Source organism: Salvelinus fontinalis, chromosome 33, assembly GCF_029448725.1.
Source record: "Salvelinus fontinalis isolate EN_2023a chromosome 33, ASM2944872v1, whole genome shotgun sequence".
NCBI classification, from domain to species: Eukaryota; Metazoa; Chordata; class Actinopteri; order Salmoniformes; family Salmonidae; genus Salvelinus; species Salvelinus fontinalis.
This window is the reverse complement of record NC_074697.1, coordinates 28,049,291-28,070,833: the sequence shown is the minus strand read 5'-3', so window position 1 is coordinate 28,070,833 and position 21,543 is coordinate 28,049,291. Positions and strand designations below refer to the sequence as shown.

Here is a 21,543-nt window from a genome sequence, read left to right as displayed (position 1 = left end):
TGTGGTGGTCCACAAACGTAGAAATGTTGGACGTCACGAGTGGCCACCTGTCATTCAGGGCAGGTGGGGCGGAGACCCTATTTTTAGCAAAATAAATAATAATAATAATATATAGTGGCAAGAAAAAGTATGTGAACCCTTTGGAATTACCTGGATTTCTGCATAAATTGGTCATCAAATTTGACCTGATATTCATCTAAGTCACACAATAGACAAACATAATGTGCTTAAACTAATAACACACAAATTATTGTATTTTTCTTGTCTATATTGAATATATCATTTAAACATTCATAGTGTAGGTTGGAAAAAGTATGTGAACCCCTAATGACTTCCCCAAAACCTAGTTGGAGTCAGGAGTCAGCTAACCTGGAGTCCAATTAATGAGATGAGATTGGAGATGTTGATTAGACCTGCCTTGCACTTTAAAAACACTCACAACATTTGAGTTTGAATTTGCTATTCACAAGAAGCATTGCCTAATGTGAACCATGCCTCGAACAGAAAAGATCTCAGAAGACCTACGATTAAGAATTGTTGACTTGCATAAAGCTGGAAAGGGTTACAAAGGTAACTCTAAAAGCCTTGATGTTCATCAGTCCACGGTAAGACAAATTGTCTATAAATGGAGAAAGTTCAGCACTGTTGCTACTCTCCCTAGGAGTGGACGTCCTGCAAAGATGACTGCAAGAGCACAGCGCATAATGCTCAATGAGGTTAAGAAGAATCCTAGTGTTAGCTCCATAAATCTCTGGAACATGCTAACATATCTGTTGACGAGTCTACGATACGTAAAACACTAAACAAAAATGGTGTTCATGGGAGGACACCACGGAAGAAGCCACTGCTGTCCAAAAAAAACAGCTTGAAGTTTACAAAAGTGCACCTGGATGTTCCACTGCGCTACTGGCAAAATATTCTGTGGACAGGTGAAACTACAGTTGAATTGTTTGGAAGGAATACACAACAGTATGTGTGGAGAAAAATAGGCACAGCACACCAACATCAAAACCTCATCCCAACTGTAAAGTATGGTGGAGGGAGCATCATGGTTTGGGGCTGCTTTGCTGCCTCAAGGCCTGGACAGCTTGCTATCATCGACGGAAAAATGAATTCTCAAGTTTATCAAGACATTTTGCAGGAGAATGTTAGGCTATCTCTCCGCCGATTGAAGCTCAACAGAAGTTGGGTTATGCAATAGGACAACGACCCAAAACACAGAAGTAAATCATGAATGGCTTCAACAGAATGGCTTCAACAGAAGAAAATACGCCTTCTGGAGTGGCCCAGTCAGAGTCCTGACCTCAACCCGATTGAGATGCTGTGGCATGACCCAAGAGAGCAGTTCACACCAGACATCCCAAGAATATTGTTGAACTGAAACAGATTTGTAAAGAGGAATGGTCCAAAATTCCTCCTAACCATTGTGCAGGTTTGATCCGCAACTATAGAAAATGTTTGGTTGAGGTTATTGATGCCAAAGGAGGGTCAACCTCCTTTGGCATTAAATCCAAGGGTTTGCATACTTTTACCACCCTGCACTGTGAATGTTTACACAGTGTGTTCAATAAAGACATGAAAATGTATAAACCATATAATTGTTTGTGTGTTATTAGTTTAAGCAGACTGTGTTTGTCTATTGTTTTGACCTAGATGAAGATCAGATCAAATTTGATGACCAATTTATGCAGAAATCCAGGTATTTCCAAAGGGTCCACATACTTTTTCTTGCCACTTGCCAAACATTTTTGGGCGGGCTTGCCTGTTATGCATGTTATTTTGGCATTAATACGTGTCACATATCAGTTTGCAAACAATGTTAATAAAGCTGCATACACACATGGTCTCTTTTTTATTTTCTTGAATAAGGCAGCTCCAAAATGCAGGTGTTTCAGCCTAGCTCAGTGCTTTCTGTGGTGGGGCGAGCCAGCAGAAATAGGAGCATTGTTCCGCGATTGGCTCAGTGTTCTGTCACTCATGGGGACACTACGTCATCGCCAAGTTTAAGTCCTTCGTAAGGGTAGACATCCAAAATTTCAGCCCTTTGGGGGCTGCCATAGAGTGCCCTTCCAAGAAGGCTCAAGGTCATTGGTCAAAGATAAAATTACATCAAATCAAGTTATATGTACAGTAGCTTTGATTGGAGTGATTATGTCAACATCTTACTTTCAAAGTCTTAGCTAGCAGTCATCATCACGAATCAAGTCGACAATCTACTGGCAAATCCTTTTTAATCCTTGTCATTTGATGAGAAATAATGAAGAGAAATTATAGATTTCGGCCATTGGACATAAAGATTACACAAGTTGGAAATTGCAAATTCAACAGTGTCGTTTGGAAGGAATCAGTAGCTAACTGCAAGCATTGCAAAGCAACCACTAACGTTAGCTTGCTATTCAATGGAGTGGCTGTGTTTTTTTCTCAGAGTTCCCACCATAAATCCAGAGAATACCAGACTTTTATGACAAAGTTTGATGATAAAATTTGCCCACAAAGGACCACCGCACCACCTTCACAAGGTGAGTCCAATAATGTCTTGTATGCTGCTGCATAAATGATGTAATATGTCAGGAAGATATGTATACTGTAGCTAAGAAAGTAGTGCTAAGTGTATGTTGTATACTAAGCTGTTAATAGCCCATGTGCCTCACCCTAATAATTTCGTCTATTTTCACCAAAGCGGTATTGTACACACATCCTTTGTGGTGTTTGTGTGCTTGTTTGGTACAGCTTTGACAGTGCTACTGATAGTAGGGGTGGCGCTTGGCTTGCAGGTGCAACTTCAGCACACACAACATTCTATAATAGAATTGTGTTATTTGACGTGTCAAATTAAAAGCTTAATTAGCGTGTCAAATAGTGTTATATATTTTTTTTGACACGCAAAGACTCAAAAGCTGTTCAATGTGCCTCACCCTAATAATTTGGTCTATTTTCACCTCTTAATTTCAGCTACTGTTCTGACTTGGTGGTGCACATGTAGCCTTTAACCTGTTTTAGAGAAATATAATCATCGAATATTGTAAGAGCTTTCATTGTCTGTTTAAATGCCCACTTTATTTAACCTACAGTTCTGACTTGTTGTACAGGGAGTACACTGTAAGAACAGTCCATGTTCTGAATTCTGTCGCTGTACATTTCAAAACTGCTGAACAAGTAGTTATATTGACTATCTCCGTTGTCGCTCGCTCATGAATGTCTTAATTGAAATTACGGATTGCCTCTTATCCGCTTGTCGTCCCCTTATGCCATAGTTTGCACATCTCAATTGTCAGTAGAAACCACATTTGTTTAAGCAAGTCAGCCATATCAGCTATATTTTTTTTAAAGGCAGTAAAGGAGGCTGAATGAACTGTTTCGCTGCCAGACAAGGCTCAGCTGAAAGCCAGGTCTAGCAGTGGTAAGGTGTTGGGACTGCTGTTGGGACTCTGCTGTTGGGACAGCTTTATGTTGGCCCTAACAGTTTGTGGGCACCGTTTGTCACCGTTATAGTGCAATTAATCTATTGTTTAGTGTTGTGTAGTGGATTTGCTGGTGTGCATCCCACTTTTTTTGTTTTTGCCCCACCAAGATTTACATTCTAAAATTGCCACTGGACGTCACAGAGTCAATTGCTGCTACAATGGGTCTACCTGTGGGAGGAGACACTTATTTGTGTAATTTAGAAACTGTATAAAAAGTTGGTATCTTAGGAAATTTCACATAAAGAAATTCACATAATGATTCCAAATAGATTTTCACTGTGGATATCAAATCAAACTTTATTTGCCACATGCCCCCGAATACAATAAGTGTAGACTTTACCATGAAATGCTTACTTACAAGCCTTTAACCAACAGTGCAGTTCAAAAAGTAGAAAATATTTACCAAGTAGGCTAAAATAAAAATAAATAATAAAAAGTAACACAATAAGAATAACAATAATGAGGCTATATACAGGAGGCGCCGGTACCGAGTCAGTGTGCAGGGGTACAGGCTAGTTGAGGTAATCTGCATATGTAGGTGGGGGTGATGTGACTATGCATAGGTAACAAACAACCAGCGAGTAGCAGCACTGTACAGGTTGCAGAAGGTTGTACAGAAGGTTTCTACGGATGCATTGCGTTTGGGGGAGGTATGAATTAACTTTTTGCTCTAAATGTGTTTCTCTCAGAGTTGTCAAGTACCTTAGCTTGATTGATGGCTCTATCTCCTGCTTGGCTCACAGTAGGGCAGGTAAGTCTATTGATTAACATGGTAGACCTATGTGTATATCTCACTGAGGATGACATTTCAAGTGGAGTCATGTAAATTTCACTGTTATTAAAGAAGTCACACAATCTCAGATTACATAAAAACTTAAAAAGATCTATATGGAGGTCAAAGTCATTAATGTATGTAGTACAGTTGAAGTTGGAAGTTTACGTACACCTTAGCTAAATACATTTAAACTCAGTTTTTCACAATTCCTGACATTTAATCGGAATAAAAATTCCATGTCTTAGGTCAGTTAGGATCACCACTTTATTTTAAGAATGTAAAACGTCAGAATAATAGTAGAGAGAATGATTATTTCAACTTTTATTTCTTTCATCACATACCCAGTGGGTCAGAAGTTTACATACACTCAATTAGTATTTGGTAGCATTGCCTTTAAATTGTTTAACATGGGTCAAACGTTTTGGGTAGCCTTCCACAAGCTTCTCATAATAAGTTGGGTGAATGTTGGCCCATTCCTCCTGACAGAGCTGGTGTAACTGAGTCAGGTTTGTAGACCTCCTTGCTCGCACACGCTTTTTCAGTTCTGCCCACACATTTTCAATACCTTAACTTTGATGTCCTTAAGCCATTTTGCCACAACTTTGGAAGTATGCTTGGGGTCATTGCCCATTTGGAAAACCCATTTGCGACCAAGCTTTAACATCCTGACTGATGTCTTGAGATATTGCTTCAATATATCCACATAATTTTCCAACCTCATGATGCCATCTTTGTGAAGTGCACCAGTCCCTCCTGCAGCAAAGCACCCCCACAACATGTTGCTACCAGCCCCGTGCTTCACGGTTGGGATGGTGTTCTTCGGCTTGCAAGCCTCCTGTCACGTTCTGACCCTAGTTATTGTGTTAATCCTTTGTTTTTGGTCAGGACGTGAGCTGGGTGGGCATTCTATGTGTTGTGTTTCTATGTTGGGTTTAATGTGTTGCCTGATATGGTTCTCAATTAGAGGCAGGTGTTTGACGTTTCCTCTGATTGAGAACCATATTTTAGGTAGGCTGTTCTCACTGTTTGTTTGTGGGTGATTGTCTTCCGTGTCTGTATGTATGTTCGTACCACACGGGACTGTAGCGTTGGTTTGTAGTCTGTACATGTTCGTGCGTTCTTCGTGTATTTGTAAGTTCTCATGTTTTAGGTCAGTCTATGTCGTTTATTTGTTTTGTAGTTTGTTAAAGAGTTTTCGTGTTTCGTCGTTCTGTTAATAAATATTCATTATGTCTTCACAACCCGCTGCATTTTGGTCTGTTCCCTACTCCTCCTCTTCAGACGAAGAGGAGGAGAGAAACCGTTACAGAATCACCCACCCACAAAGGCTCAAGCAGCGGGAAAAGGGCAGCGACAGCAGCAGCAGAAATCCCAGGACTCCTGGACATGGGAGGAGATTTTGAACGAAGAAGGACCCTGGGTACAGGCTGGGGAGTATCGCCGCCCCAAAGCTGAGCTGGAGGAAGCGAAAGCTGAGCGGCGGCGATATGAGGAGGCAGCACGGCAGCGCGACAGGTACGAGAGGCAGCCCCATAATTTTTTTTGGGGGGGGGGGGGCTAGAGAGGAGTGTGGCTAAGCCAGGTAGCAGACCTGAGCGCACTCCTCGTGCTTATTATAAGCAACGCGTCAGGCACCGTGGTCAGGCACTGGTCAGGCACCGTGTTATGCGGTTAAGCGCACTGTGTCGCCAGTGCGTGCCCATAGCCCGGTGCGCTATAGGGCAGTCCCCCGAAAGTGTCGTGTGAGTGTGGGCATCCAGCCGGGCGTATTGTGCCTGCTCAGCGCGTCTGGTCTCCGGTACGCAATTTCGGTCCAGGGTATCCTGCGCCCGCTCTGCGTGCTGTGTCTCCGGGGCGGAGGGTGCAGTGCGTCCTATGCCTACGCTCCGCTCGTACCGGGCAAATGTGGGAGTGGAGCCTAAGGGAGAGGTGCGTGTAGTAGGCACTAGATCCGCAGTGCTCATCCACAGCCCGGTTCAACCTGTGCCTGCACTCTGGAGGGTACGGGCTGGAGTAGTATTCCAGCCTGGGGGAGTGGTGCCAAGGCTGCGCACCAGAGCTCCAGTGCTCCCTCACAGCCCGGTCCTTCAGGTTCCTCTGAACATCAAGCCTCCTGTAGGTCTCTCCAGCTTGGTGGGTCCTGTGGCAGGCCCACGCACCAGGCTGTCTCTCTGTCTCTTCCCTACAGGTGTGCCCGTCTGCCCAGAGCCGCCTGCACTGCCAGTCTGCCCAGAACTGCCCGTCTGTCCCGAGCCGTCAGAGCTGCCCGTCTGTCCCGAGCCGTCAGAGCTGCCCGTCTGTCCCGAGCCGTCAGAGCCGCCCGTCTGTCCTGAGCCTTCAAAGCCGCCCGTCTGTCCCGAGCCTTCAAAGCCGCCCGTCTGTCCCGAGCCTTCAAAGCCGCCTGTCTGTCCTGAGCCTTCAGAGCCGCCCGCCAGACAGGAGCCGCTAGAGCCTTCCGCCAGACAGGAGCCGCTAGAGCCTTCCGCCAGACAGGAGCAGCCAGAGCCTTCCGCCAGACATGAGCAGCCAGAGCCGCCAGCCAGCCATGAGCAGCCAGAGCCGCCAGCCAGCCATGAGCAGCCAGAGCCGCCAGCCATGAGCAGCCAGAGCCACCAGCCAGCCATGAGCAGCCAGAGCCGCCAGCCAGCCAGGATCCGCCAGAGCCAGCCAGCGAGGATCCGCCAGAGCCAGCCAGTCCGGAGCGGTCCCTCAGTCCGGGGCTGCCCCTAAGTCCAGCGGGACCCATGTCTAGGGTTCCCAGTCCAAGGTCGGTGGCGAGGGTCGCCACCTTGAGGAGGCCACAGAAGCGGACAAAGACAAGACAAAGACAACAACCTGCGCCAGAGCCGCCGCCGCGGACAGATGCCCACCCAGACCCTCCCCTATAGGTTTAGGTGGTGGGGGGGGTACTGTCACGTTCTGACCCTAGTTATTGTGTTAATCCTTTGTTTTTGGTCAGGACGTGAGCTGTGTGGGCATTCTATGTGTTGTGTTTCTATGTTGGGTTTAATGTGTTGCCTGATATGGTTCTCAATTAGAGGCAGGTGTTTGACGTTTCCTCTGATTGAGAACCATATTTTAGGTAGGCTGTTCTCACTGTTTGTTTGTGGGTGATTGTCTTCCGTGTCTGTATGTATGTTCGTACCACACGGGACTGTAGCGTTGGTTTGTAGTCTGTACCTGTTCGTGCGTTCTTCGTGTATTTGTAAGTTCTCATGTTTTAGGTCAGTCTACGTCGTTTATTTGTTTTGTAGTTTGTTAAAGAGTTTTCGTGTTTCGTCGTTCTGTTAATAAATATTCATTATGTCTTCACAACCCGCTGCATTTTGGTCTGATCCCTACTCCTCCTCTTCAGACGAAGAGGAGAGAAACCGTTACACCTCCCCCTTTTTCCTCCAAACATAACGATGGTCATTATGGCCAAACAGTTCTATTTTTGTTTCATCAGACCAGAGGACATTTCTCCAAAAAGTGCGATCTTTGTCCCCATGTGCAGTTGCAAACCGTAGTCTGGCTTTTTTATGGCGGGTTTGGAGCAGTGGCTTCTTCCTTGCTGAACGGCCTTTCAGGTTATGTCGATATAGGACTCGTTTTACTGTGGATGTAGATACTTTGTACCTGTTTCCTCCAGCATCTTCACAAGGTCCTTTACTGTTGCTCTGGGATTGATTTGCACTTTTCGCACCAAAGTACGTTCATCTCTAGGAGACAGAATGCGTCTCCTTCCTGAGCGGTATGACGGCTGCGTGGTCCCATGGTGTTTATACTTGCGTGCTTTTTGTACAGATGAACGTGGTACCTTTTGGCGTTTGGAAATTGCTCCCAAGGATGAACCAGACTTGTGGAGGTCTACAATTTATTTTCTGGGGTCTTGGCTGATTTCTTTTGATTTTCCCATGATGTCAAGCAAAGAAGCACTGAGTTTGAAGGTAGGCCTTGAAATACATCCGCAGGTACACCTCCAATTGACTCAAATGATGTCAATAAGCCTATCAGAAGCTTCTATAGCCATAACATAATTTTCTGGAATTGTCCAAGCTGTTTAAAGGCACAGTCATTTTAGTGTATGTAAACTTCTGACCCACTGGAATTGTGATACAGTGAAATAATCTGTCTGCAAACAATTGTTGGAAAAATTACTTGTGTCATGCACAAAGTAGATGTCCTAACCGACTTGCCAAAACTGTAGTTTGTTTACAAGAAATTTGTGGTTGAAAATTTGTGGTTGAAAAACGAGTTTTAATGACTCCAAACTAAGTGTATGTAAACTTCCGACTTCAACTGTAGGTACAAATGATAAACCATGTCATAATAGAAAAAAGGCAAGAGACACAAGGCCATAGGTAATGGTAAAAAATGGAAATGTATGTGCTGCATTTTAAATAATCATGCCAATATACATAGTATGCTAATAATATATTCTACAGCTGGTTTTCTAGTCTTTCATTTATTGATTCACTTTCAAGATTAGGTGTCAACCCAACTTTATGATACTACTATAAAGTAGTTTGTTTTTTCCACATTTTGATTGTTTTGCTGTAAAATCCAGAAAATGGAAAGAACAACAATTACAGGGTGAATGGCTCAAAGGCATCAGTTCTTTACAATGAACAAACAAAGATATCAAATGTTTTACAGGCCTATGTAATGTTTGAGAAGCAACTGAAAGTCAATATGGTGACATACTGTATCTTGTTAAGCTGTGGTAACAAACACATTACTCCTTCAACAGATGCACATGTGGATGGATGTAAAGCTGGGGACCACTGCACTGACTGACAGGCAGATTCAGGGCTTTCAGTGAGGGCTTAATGATTCAAACTATGATCAATAACATCAGAGGGCACCAATGAGAAATCATGGCCTTCATACTTTGTTATCGTTTTAAAGAAGGAATAAAACATGTAGTGTGACGACAGTTGAATGTTTTTTGTGTTCTGTGCCCTTCTAAAATAAAGGGGGAAGGTTATAGTGTGTATATGTTTTATTAAAACCTACATTCGCATCACTGTTTTGTGAACAGATAGTCACAGACTATGATAATGTGGAAGCTACATTGTGAGTGTCTATTGACCTCACTTGTTCTTATGTGGAAAAATTTGAGGACAAGTGAATTTAGATAGTGTCTCTCTGAACAATATCTTTAAATTTACACACTGAACCACTGAATAGTTATATTAAAACATACAAGCAACTAATAATACATGATATTGCATGCCTGCTTGATATACAATATTTTACAAAAGGTTTAAATATCTGGGATACATTGGTTCGTTCACTGTAGTGAAGAGTCAAGACACCCCCGTGTGGCCATGCAAGTGACATGTTAAGACAAATACAGAAAGACTTGTTAAGACAAATACAGAAATGGTTTGACATCACTATGTTCTCTCTGCAAAATATATTTAGAAAGTGCCTAGAAAACAACCCAGTTCTGATTCAAAAAGCAAATGTTATGGATTTAAAATACACATGATCTGTTTTATTTTCATCAGCAGAACCATAAATTGAAGTAATATGCTGCCCCCTGGGGGTTATATTGAAGGGAATGTGATGACAGTAATAATGCATCAAATGTGTTACAGCAGGCAATGGTTCCAGACAGAAAACAACAATCTTACCCCAGGACACTTCACCTAGTGATTATCCTAGTAAAGAACCGGCAGCATCTATTGTGTTTCTGTCTGTCTTGACAGGTAGACTTTGATCTGTGAGATGGTTCCTTTAGTCACAGCTTCAGTCATAATGTACAAGGCTTATCTGGAGCAGCCAACGAGTAGTGCTTGCGTCTGACCCGGCCAGGGTATGACCACTCCTCAGTGAATCACCAGAACATTCTCCTCCCTCAGCTCAAAGTGGGTCTTGTGCTTGTCAAAGAGTTGTGTAAGGGAGCTCATGTACATGGTGTGGTAATGATTCACTTCTTCTTGGCTGGGTGAACTGATCTTGGGCATCTCCAGGGGTTTTCCAACTGAAAGGCGAAATCGTTTTCTCAGTTTTACTCACCCTAAAATAGATCAATTGTACTTGAATTCTAGATTACATCCAAGGTCATTCTCCACATACATACTTTAATGGGGTAAAAAAAAAATGTAAACGCTTGGTTGCACTTTGTTTTAGAGGAACAGAAATTACTAAGAAATGACATGGTCAAATGGTAATTACATAGTAATAACATATAAATAACTTTACACAAGACCCGTTAGTATTTCTAGGGAACATGGTAAGCTTACCAACTGAGTTGATGGGTTTGAAGAAGGGGACCAGGCCCTAAGTGTCAGGGGAGAAGAGGCCCCGGCCCTGAAACACACAGGGGGCAAATCCCAGGATCTTCTGTAGCCTCCTCTGGATCAGCCTCCACCACGACCCCTCATTCAGTATCAGCTGCTTATACACATCATTCTCTCCAACTGAGTACACAGGCACCAGGTTAGCCCTGGTAGACAATAACACAATAAGACACAACACAACATAGTCAGTCTCACCTCCAGATGATTAGTTTGACAGTCTGTTCAAAGTGTATCTCCTTGAATCAATGTAGCTTTCTGGTGTGGATTGTTTGTGTATACCATGGGGACCCACCCTTGTTGCAAAGCCAGTTTCACAGAGCCCTTGTGGTTCTTTAGGGTCATACAATGAATTCCTAGAGTACAGTCCAGAGATTCAGCTGCCCCTCCAACACTAATAATGACTGCATTCCCTGTCCCATTAAATCAAATCAAATTTATTTATATAGCCCTTCTTACATCAGCTGATATCTCAAAGTGCTGTACAGAAACCCAGCCTAAAACCCCAAACAATGCAGGTGTAGAAGCACGGTGGCTAGGAAAAACTCCCTAGAAAGGCCAAAACCTAGGAAGAAACCTAGGAAGAAACCTAGAGAGGAACCAGGCTATGAGGGGTGGCCAGTCCTCTTCTGGCTGTGCCGGGTGAAGATTATAACAGAACATGGCCAAGATGTTAAAATGTTCATAAATGACCAGCATGGTCAAATAATAATAATCACAGTAGTTGTCGAGGGTGCAACAAGTCAGCACCTCAGGAGTAAATGTCAGTTGGCTTTTCATAGCCGATCATTAAGAGTATCTCTACCGCTCCTGCTGTCTCTAGAGAGTTGAAAACAGCAGGTCTGGGACAGGTAGCACGTCCGGTGAACAGGTCAGTAGCCGCAGGCAGAACAGTTGAAACTGGAGCAGCAGCACGACCAGGTGGACTGGGGACAGCAAGGAGTCATCATGCCAGGTGTCCTGAGGCATGGTCTTAGGGCTCAGGTCCTCCGAGAGAGAGAAAGAAAGAGAGAGAGAATTAGAGAGAGCATACTTAAATTCACACAGGACACCGGATAAGACAGGAGAAGTACTCCAGATATAACAAACTGACCCTAGCCCACCGACACATAAACTACTACAGCATAAATACTGGACAGAATGAACTCCAGAGTGGCACGATTCACAGGACAAACCCCTGAAGATTAATAATGAATCACTATTTTTAGGAGCAACATTTACAGAACTACTCAATCATATCTATAAATTAAACCTTTACTGTCCTTGGAGGGAAATTCATCTACAATGTATGTCCATGTTACGAACAATCACTCATTGTTTTAGTATGGGTTGAGACTAACCAGAGACCAGTGTCCTCACCTGCAGACATCAGGTACTCTCTGGCTAATGGCATGTGGAAGTTCCCAGCCAGGGTAGCCACAAATGGTGTTATTCCAGGGAACTTTGCTGAAAAACCATTGGCCTCTGTTGCAAAGTTACAAAGTGCTCCAATTCCATGTCGGTGGTAGCCAAGGATATAGTTTCGATTGGGCAACAAGTTGTGAGTCTTGATAAGCTGAAATCACAAGATTGTTAAATATGAGACTCAACATTGAAATAATACTAAATAGCAAATATTGTCTTGAACAACAGTTAATTTGACCTTGGAATGTGACAAATCAGTGTGCGGTTACTATCACTCACTCGGATATGGAAGTAGTTTCGGTAGTAGGTCCACGCTGTCCAGTTCCTTACCCACGAGAACCTTCGGCCAGCTAGGAGTCAACACACCATATCATCAACAAAAAGCTACAGTAAGTCTGAAGAACAACCAGTGCCCTACTCCAACTGTATTCTCTAAAGGGCTGTAATGTAGCGATTAGCTTGCCTTGTTTGTGTGTGTTCCAATCATCTACTCTCTTTATTAGTGCAGGGGACATCTGAACATTGTCCTTGTATATTAATTGTTCCATTATGTCAGAATCCCCAACTGGGCTACGTTGCCTCTCTTTAGTCATATTACATGACATTTATAAGCTACATAAGCAAGCATCCTGGTCTCATAGACTAGGCGTAACATAGTACATGTAAATCCGGGGCACTCAAATTATTGTGGTATGTTAAGTTTGGTATGGTTACATAAGACAGATGGCTAGTTAAGGCAGAAACTAAAGTAGGGTGGTTGGTCAGGGTGAATGAGTGGTCGTATAAAGCGAACATCTCGCAACCTTTGGGTTGCGAGTTTGAACTTCATCATGGAATTTGTAAATTATAATATGAAAGGGGTGATGGACATCCACATATTAATACATACCTTAATATGAAACGTAATATCATACTAAATGATGAAGTGTTGTGGATTTACGTACAGAATATGCCACTTTTAGTCTCACTGATGGAGGCAAAATGCCTAAATGCATTATAAGCCTCATATTGGCTTATTTAATAACATTCCCACATGATATGAAACCTAAACAATTGTGCAATTCACCCATTCACAAAGCCTATCTAATACGCCCCTCCACTATAATTGATGATACTTTGTATCTCTCAGCCACGTGTAAATGTTTTGAATAATGCCCTGGTTGTTCCAACTGTTTGTAGCTTTTTCTATCCCTCTGTGTTTCTGTGTTTGTTCCCAGCGGTGTCTCTGCAACTGATATTTGTGACCTTTACATACTCAATAAAGTAGGACTACTCACACTAAATCACACCCCAATAGCCTCAAGCACCATAGGTCTACTTATAATTATTCAGTATTGATGCTACGCTATATATACAAAGGTATGTGGACACCCCTTCAAATTAGTTGATTCGGCTATTTCAGCCACACCCAGTGTTTTTACATTTACATTTAAGTCATTTAGCAGACGCTCTTATCCAGAGCGACTTACAAATTGGTGCATTCACCTTATGACATCCAGTGGAACAGCCACTTTACAATAGTGCATCTAAATCTTTTAAGGGGGGGGGGGGCAGAAGGATTGCTTTATCCTAGGTATTCCTTGAAGAGGTGGGGTTTCAGTGTTGACAGGTGTTTAAAATTGAGCAGCTATGCAATCTCCATAGACAAACATTCGCAGTAGAATGGTCTTACTGAAGACCTCAGTGACTTTCATCGTGGCACCGTTATAGGATCCCACCTTTCCAACAAGTCAGTTTGTCAAATTTCTGCCCTGCTAGAGCTGCCCTGGTCAACTGTAAGTGCTGTTATTGTGAAGAGGAAACGTCTAGGAGCAACAACGACTGAGCAGCAAAGTGGAAGGCCGCACAAGTTCACAGAAGGGGACTGCCGAGTGCTGAACTGCGTAGCGCTTAAAAATAGTCTGTCCTCGGTTGTAAACCTCACTACTGAATTCCAAACTGCCTCTGGAAGCAACATCAGCACAAGAACTATTCGCCGGAGCTTCATGAAATCTGGAAGTCTGACGGACGAATCTGGGAGCCCTACCTGCCCCAATGCATAGTGCTAACTTCAAAGTTTGGTGGAGGAGAAATAATGGTATGGGGCTGTTTTTCAAGGTTTGTGCTAGGCCCCGTAGTTCCAGTGAAGGGAAATCTTAATGCTACAGCATACAATGACATTCTAGATGATTCTGTGCTTCCAACTTTGTGGCAGCAGTTTGTGGAAGACCCTTTCCTTTTTCAGCATGACAATGTCCCCGTGCACAAAGCGATGTCCATACAGAAATGGTTCAGTGTGGAAGAACTTGACTGGCCTGCACAGAGGCCTGATCTCAACCACATCAAACACCTTTGGGATGAATTGGAACACCGACTGTGAGCCAGGCCTTATCGCCCAGCATCAGTGCTCGACCTCACTAATGCTCTTGTGGCTGAATGGCAGTAAGTCCCCGCAGAAATGTTCAAACATCTAGTGGAAAGTATTCCCTGAAGAGTGGAGGCTGTTATAGCAGCAAAGGGGGGACCAACTCCATATTAATGCCCATGCTTTTGGAATGAGATGTCCGACGAGCCGATGTCCACATAATTTTTGACATGTACTGTATTGAACTAAAGCCTACTCACAGAGCTTTAGGCTATAGACATACAGGTAACTGCCAAAATAAAGTAAATACCAGCATAAAGTGACTTAATTAATTGGGCGTTGGTGCACCACGAGCCAGAACAGCTTCAATTCACCTTGGCATAGAGTGTCTGGAACACTATTGGAGGGATACGACACACTTCTTCCAAGAGAAATTCCATAATTTGGTGTTTTGTTGATGGAGGTGGAAAACGCTGCCTCAGGCACTGCTCCAGAATCTCACATACTGTAAGTGTTCAATTGGGTTATGATCTGGTGATTGAGATGGCCATGACATATGGTTTACATAATGTCATGCTCATCAAACCATTCAGTGACCACTCATGCCCTGTGGATGGGGGCATAGCCATGGCAGCCAAAATAATGTCCAAAATAATGTTCTGCCAAACATTTTTATACATGACCCTTAGCATGATGGGATGTTAATTGCTTAATTAAGCTAGGAACCAGACCTGTGTGAAAGCACCTGCTTTTAATATACCTTGTATCCCTCATATTCAAGTGTTTCCATTATTTTGGCAGTTACCTGTACATCTCCCATCATACATTCTAATATATAGTTTGTGAGGGCAGAGGTAAGCTATACTGTACACTAGATCGAGGTCGGCAGTGTCTGTACATCATCCACGGGAAAAGGAGGGTTAACCAGGCAGCGTCTCCTCCCTCTTTAAGGAGGGTGACAGGTGACAGTTCACAATGCAGACCCAGGGCATCTTCTGAGGTTTTACGAAACGTAGCGGGGTGGGGTCGCTCTGATGCGCAACCAGAAAGCCGATCCAGACCGCGAATGCAATGTGCTCCACACAGCAAATCCAGTCTATTTCAACTTAAATTATTTTAGCTGTGCAGAACTAGTAGCCTACAGAGGACTTTTCTAATTTGTATTATAAGGCTCTTACATTTCTTACCATCTAGCAAGCATCGTAGGATTTCTGAAAAAAATGAGACATAGGTGGACAAGTACATTTTCCTGACTGGACAGAATTTGAGTGGGTGCAAGGAGCATCATTTCTCCGTCTCCAGTCCGTGAGTAGGACGTTCTTTCAGGACTCTCATCAGTAGCCTAACACTTTGATTCAGATTTGAAGTACAGAGGTTATTCTATCTCCATCGTTGATTATGGCATGGCCGTGCATCACACGGGCTTGCTGCATTAACCGCTTCTGGAGTGAATTAGACAAAGCGGACATCGCCGTCCCTCTGGTTTTCACGAAATATTCGGATGTGGCCGAGTTGCAACACCTCCATCCTCAGCCTCCATCTAGACAGAAGAGGACCGGACCTATCACCATAGAAACCCAACCTTCTCACAGTGAACCGGCGGCGGTGGCGGCCAAGGCACCGCCCGCGACTGGTGCCGCATCAGGAAAACATGGCTGTAGTGCGTCTGTGATGCGCCAGGATTTCAGGGAATGGAAAGATATACGCCCGGAGCCCAGCTACAAACCCAAGAATGAATATCACCCCTCGGCGACTCCTTTCAACAACGTAACCCAGTATCAGAAGGATTATAAACCATGGCCTGTCCCGAAAAAGGGAGACCACCCCTGGATCCCCAAACCCAGCCCCACCGCCTCCTCCGGTGCACAAGAAGTAGGCGTTGGGACCAAATTGGAGCATGCAGCCGCAGAGCCCGAGAGCGGTGTTGAGAAGAGTGAAATTGAAGAAAAGGTGCAAGAGAAAGAATCCATAGAGAGGAAAAAGAAACCAGTGAAGAAGGAGAAGACTGTAGAGAAGAAAGTGAGTGCCAAAACGGAGGGACAGCCACCAGCAGGTGCCACTGTGGAGGGGAAAGGAAGGGCAGCAGCAGACGCGCTGAACAGACAGATAAAACAGGTCGTCTCAACTGGCACTGGCAGCTCTTATAGGTGACGATCTGATTACCGTGGGACTATTTTCATTGAATGTCATTATTGAATTTCTTTATGTACACATTTTCTGCCTCTGAAATATATTTTTTCACAGTTTAAATACAGTTTATCAACCATAAATTAAACATGGAATGTAGGCCACAATGAACTTTATTGTGGAGCCCAAAATTATTTAATAAGGCATAACACAATATTTTGTGTTGCTTAGCCAATACTCAATGTACAATTAATTACACAACATCTTAATATAGCATTACAGTAACTACCTAAATGCATGCATCAATTGTTAATCAACTGTATTTAAATATTGTGCACATGTTGGTAAGAGAAGAACATATTATGCACAACATTTAAATACAATTGATTAACAATTGATGCAGGCATTTTTGGTAGTTACTGTACTAGCAGTAGCAAAGCCAAGATGCATGTAGCCTTCAGTCTATTGACAATAAAGTGCACATAATCCCTACTGGGCTTTATAATCTACTCAAGAAAGCCCACGCTGCCTCTCCATCATGAACTGTACATGTCAGTTTCTTTCTAGATTAATCTTACATGTTTTTTTTGTTTGATATTTGAATAAACATATGTTCTCTCATTTCAGTGTCCTGTGATCATGATGATCGGACTAATATTGTCATAGGTAGCTGCTGCAGCATTGATTGCCCCCTGTTTCATCCTCCTCTATTACCAGATCAATACAGAAGCGCATCATGTCAGGGCCAAGGCAGTAAAGGAGCTCTGGATATAATCATGTCTACTGTTCTCAACCTATCCCTAAGGCCTCTCTAGGGGGGCTCTCCCTTTATTTCCCTCCATTTTGACTGCAAGGTCAATGAGTTTCTGTGTAAAATATGTATAGAGTTTTGCAGCTGTCGTCTGTGTGTAAAAGTAAGCAAAAGCTCTGTTTTGTAGTTACTGTAATGGATAGTAAAGTGACTAACGAGTCATGCTACACTCCCGGTGTACACTTTGGCTGTAGATGTCATTTTGGTCAATTTCCTCCCACCGATTTTGGGCAACAGCAATGTTTGTTTGGGATTCATAATAAGACTTAGTCATTTGTTTTATGATTAATTAATACAGTAGCATCTAGAAAAAACAACAGTGGAACTAATGCTGAGTTTGCTGATTCATTGTTTTTCAGGAATGAGTTCAAGGCGTACAAAGATGTGAAGCCAGTGAAGTTAACCAAGCCACAGTCTCAGTACAAACCTCCTCTGGATGAGAAGGACAAGACCAGCCTGGAGACCAGCTACAGCGCCACCTACAAGGGGGAGCAGACCAAGGTGCAGCCCACTGACAACAAGCTACTGGAGCGCAGGAGGATACGCAGCCTGTACAACGAGCCGGGCGGCAAGGAGACCACCAAGGTGAGCACACATCAACATGCATGTGACACTGAACACGAACTATTTTATGTTAAAATGTGTATCTAATTGCACAAAATACATGTTCAATTTAGAGTCTTCCAACCTGTTGCTGTGACGGGCCAATTAATGTTTATGTATTTATGTCTCATTGAAAATTAAGATAATGCAAATTACACTTCCAACTGCATTAGTTATTCTGGACATGGTTGTTTTCATGTATATGTTCTCATTCAAGCAATATACTATTTTGATTTAGATGCTACAATAATAATGATTGAGATCATCACTGTAGCGTGTTCCATGGTCCTAATTACTTTGTAAAGTTGTACAGCATAAAATCCCAGAGGAACTGTCTAAACTAGAAAATGAAGATAAGCATTAGCACATCACAAAACTAATGTAATCAATCAAGGTTAATTAAATCTCCACGTGCATGTTTGTGCGTGGTAGGAAAGTCTCATGTGTCTGCATGCTATGTTTATATGGCCCCTCCCTCTCTCACTCTTGTAGGACTGTTCTGAGACTGAGAGCAGCTCTATTCTAGATCTGCTGTAGTCAGGTGTGTTGACAATTTCTTCTGGAAGGCATGGAGGTTAACCTCAGATTAACTCACGCCTTGATGAATGCACCTTAACCAACAGGACTAGGGTCACATTAGCCACCAAACTGACAGATAATTAAATCCTTCTGTAAAGCTGTCAGCCACATCTTCAGAGTTTGGATTGCCTCTCTCAAGACCACCAAGAAAGCTTGGATTCATTAAATGAATGTATTATTTTGCATGACATTTCAACTCTCAGTCCTTTGGTTTGATTGGTGTCAGAAGAGGCACTTTATACAAAAGGCAAACATCACAATGTTCTTTAAAAAAAAAATTAGATGAATGACCAAAAATGTAGTCTCGTCCCAGGGAAATAGAATAAGACTGTGCATATTAAGTTAGTTGTTCATATACTAACCCCAACTTTATACTGTAAATTTGTATTTTAGACACAACCTTTGTTTTGTGAAATTCGTTTTCTAAACAGAGATTTTGTTACAATGGACACAAGTGGTTTTCTTCCATTGTAAAGTGCACTAACCACGCAGTGCAAATATTACCAACAAGATGATGACATTTGTTATTTTATTTTTATTTGATGTTAGTAACAGGAAGGTATGTATTGCATGCTCATAATAAAGATTTACTGTAACATCTCCAGGAAATGAATTACCTTATAGATTCATGAGCTCTTTGTATTACTGTATCATATAGTATCATTGCAAAGAGGATACTGTAACCTGGACTGATGACATTTTTGCTGCATAGTTTCTCTCCAGTTTTAGGAGGATGTCAAGTACAAAATGCCCTCGTCTCTGCCCCTATAGGTGGACAAGACAAAAACCAAACCAAAAAAGACACCAACAACAACGAGCAAAATGGTGAAAAAGGCGAAAGAGAAGACCATCGCTGGTGCACTGTCAACCAAGAAGAAAACATCCACGAGCACCAAACCAGACGAGTCCAAGCCAGAAGGAGGCGTTATCTCAAAGAAGAGCAAAGAGATAAGCAATAGACTGGCTGAGGCAAAAAAGTAAAAACAAAACATCTCTGCACTACTTAATTTTGGGAATTAAAGGCTGCCTAAAGAATTAGAGAACTCTCATCCATTTGGTCTATCTCTTTCTCTTTGTCTTTTCCTTCATGTTCCTCATCTCTGTGTATACTCACTAGATGTGGAGCTTTTAAGTTGACAGTTTGACATCTTCACCATGCTCTCGTTTAACTATAATGCTTTGTGTGTGTGTGTGTGTGTGTGTGTGTGTGTGTGTGTGTGTGTGTGTGTGTGTGTGTGTGTGTGTGTGTGTGTGTGTGTGTGTGTGTGTGTGTGTGTGTGTGTGTGTGTGTGTGTGTGTGTGTGTGTGTGTGTGTGTGTGTGTGTGTGTGTGCGTGCGTGCGTGCGAGCATGCGCACTTCCTCTCTCTGTTATAACTTCAGCACCTTTATTGCACATTGTTTTGTTGCATTTGTCAAACCTTTGTAGAAAGAATGATTAACCATTCTAAAACAGAGAGTCATTGATACACAGTATGTGGCTCTTAAACGGCTGTTGAAGGCAGTGAGAGGTTAAGCTTTTTTTTCCTGACTACCTATCATCATACTGATGATGGATTCTCTATGGTTCTTCTTATCCATCTCTTAGACGGCATTGACTATGTGGTCTCTGCAGATATAAAATCTTAACTACTGTAGCGTTTCCTGGTTACAGTGACTCCGCACTTTGAACCAAGATTTAATATCATTTAATATTTTATCATATTCGGGAGGATATCTGGTTTCATAAATTTGGTTGCTAAGAAACCAATTGAACTGTAATGTAATTGCTACAGCTTGCATGCAAAGGCCCTATTTGTGGTCGTATAGTAGCATTCTAGTATCCTATTCTCACGGTCACAATCTAGCTTGTAATTGAAATCATTAATGAGAAATCAAATGGGGGCAAACCATTTCCAGAATTACTGCATGTGTAGTCATAGTCTGATCTCATACCATAAGTGTCTACACAAACAAGAAAACTGTCACTGACTTACAGTACAAAAGATAGCACTTAGTACTCTAGTGCCTATTGAAACTGTTATGTCAACCCACCAGCTTTGTAGTTCTCACCTTCACACACATGGTTCTACTGCCTTCTTCAATGTGAGAACCACTTTGTCCACTTCCCAGTTATTTGATACAGTATGAAAACTGATGTATTTCTGATAATATACCCCTATTTAATGATATGTCATTATTGTATCCATTACAAAGCTGTGATGCTATTGGTGTGCAAAACCATGTATAATGTCAGAAATTAGCATATGTATGATATAGGACATAGGAAAACCTACTGTATTTACTCAATCACCTCCACTTTCTTCAATGGGCTCAGTAGTTAGGTGTAGAAAGATGAGGGGGCCAGGATAAGAAGATCAAAACAGCTTTTTGGAACATGCAGCTGTCTGTCTGGAACCATTGATATCACATCTATTCACAGTGAGTGCTACTCTAAAATCATCTCACCCTGTCTCTCTTATGTCTGTGCACCTGCAGTCCGCCAGTGTGTTACAGTATGTGGCAGTCCTCCTCCCATATGCTGCTGTGTGTCTGCTACTATCTATTGTACCCCCAGACCACCCTGCTCTCTAGTGCCTGTCAGGGTTCAGTGTGTTAGACCTCCGCAACTCGCCGGCTCCTAGCGCCTGCCCCCCAGTACAGTAACTAACGTGCTGAGCACACCACACCTCGGTGCTATTACTCTCTCATCTATATGCTGTCAGTTTGATGCGAATGTACTCAAACCGTGTGAAATGAAGATAATAAGATGTCATATATTGCAGACGTGTTGTGATTGTGTGCTTGTGTTCTCAGCTTGCACTGAATGAACTAATTAAAAATGTTGAAGCAGAATCTGAATGTTGTGACTTATTATCATGATACAGTATTAGTTAATGCACCTGTCTTGAAGTCTTGAACTGGCCCATAGACACTCTCTCAGACTCCTTCAGAAGAGGTATTAGTCATTTTCATTACGCTACATAGACAAAGAGAGATTGAAAAACCTATTGGAAAATGAGGGCACCAAAACTGCCTCTTTATTTTAGTGGACATTAAAGATTCAGAGAAATTATGTATGGACCAGTGAAGATGGTTTGGTTGCTTTGTTATTTCCCATTGGGTGGTAAAATAAAGTGTTTGTTATGGTAGTGGAATTCACATTCTGTCA

General features: G+C 42.6%; 1 protein-coding gene and 1 pseudogene across 2 annotated transcripts; one reads left to right on the top strand and one right to left on the bottom strand.

Moving 5' to 3' along the window:
• Positions 1-8,596: 8,596 nt before the first annotated feature.
• On the bottom strand, positions 8,597-15,541 carry LOC129831936 (diacylglycerol O-acyltransferase 2-like; annotated as a pseudogene).
• Positions 15,542-15,669: 128 nt separating this feature from the next.
• LOC129831935 (microtubule-associated protein 6 homolog) lies at positions 15,670-21,227 on the top strand. Of its 2 annotated transcripts, XM_055895563.1 has the most exons (4): positions 15,670-16,421; positions 17,572-17,797; positions 18,308-18,356; positions 19,166-19,254. In XM_055895563.1, the coding sequence occupies exons 1-3, from the start codon at positions 15,673-15,675 to the stop codon at positions 18,350-18,352; spliced, it is 1,020 nt and encodes a 339-aa protein (XP_055751538.1). In that variant the 5' UTR covers positions 15,670-15,672; the 3' UTR covers positions 18,353-18,356; positions 19,166-19,254. The 2 variants fall into 2 exon arrangements, with proteins under 2 accessions (XP_055751538.1, XP_055751537.1); XM_055895562.1 differs by lacking the exon at positions 18,308-18,356 and having other exon boundaries at positions 19,166-21,227.
• The last annotated feature ends 316 nt before the right edge of the window (positions 21,228-21,543 follow it).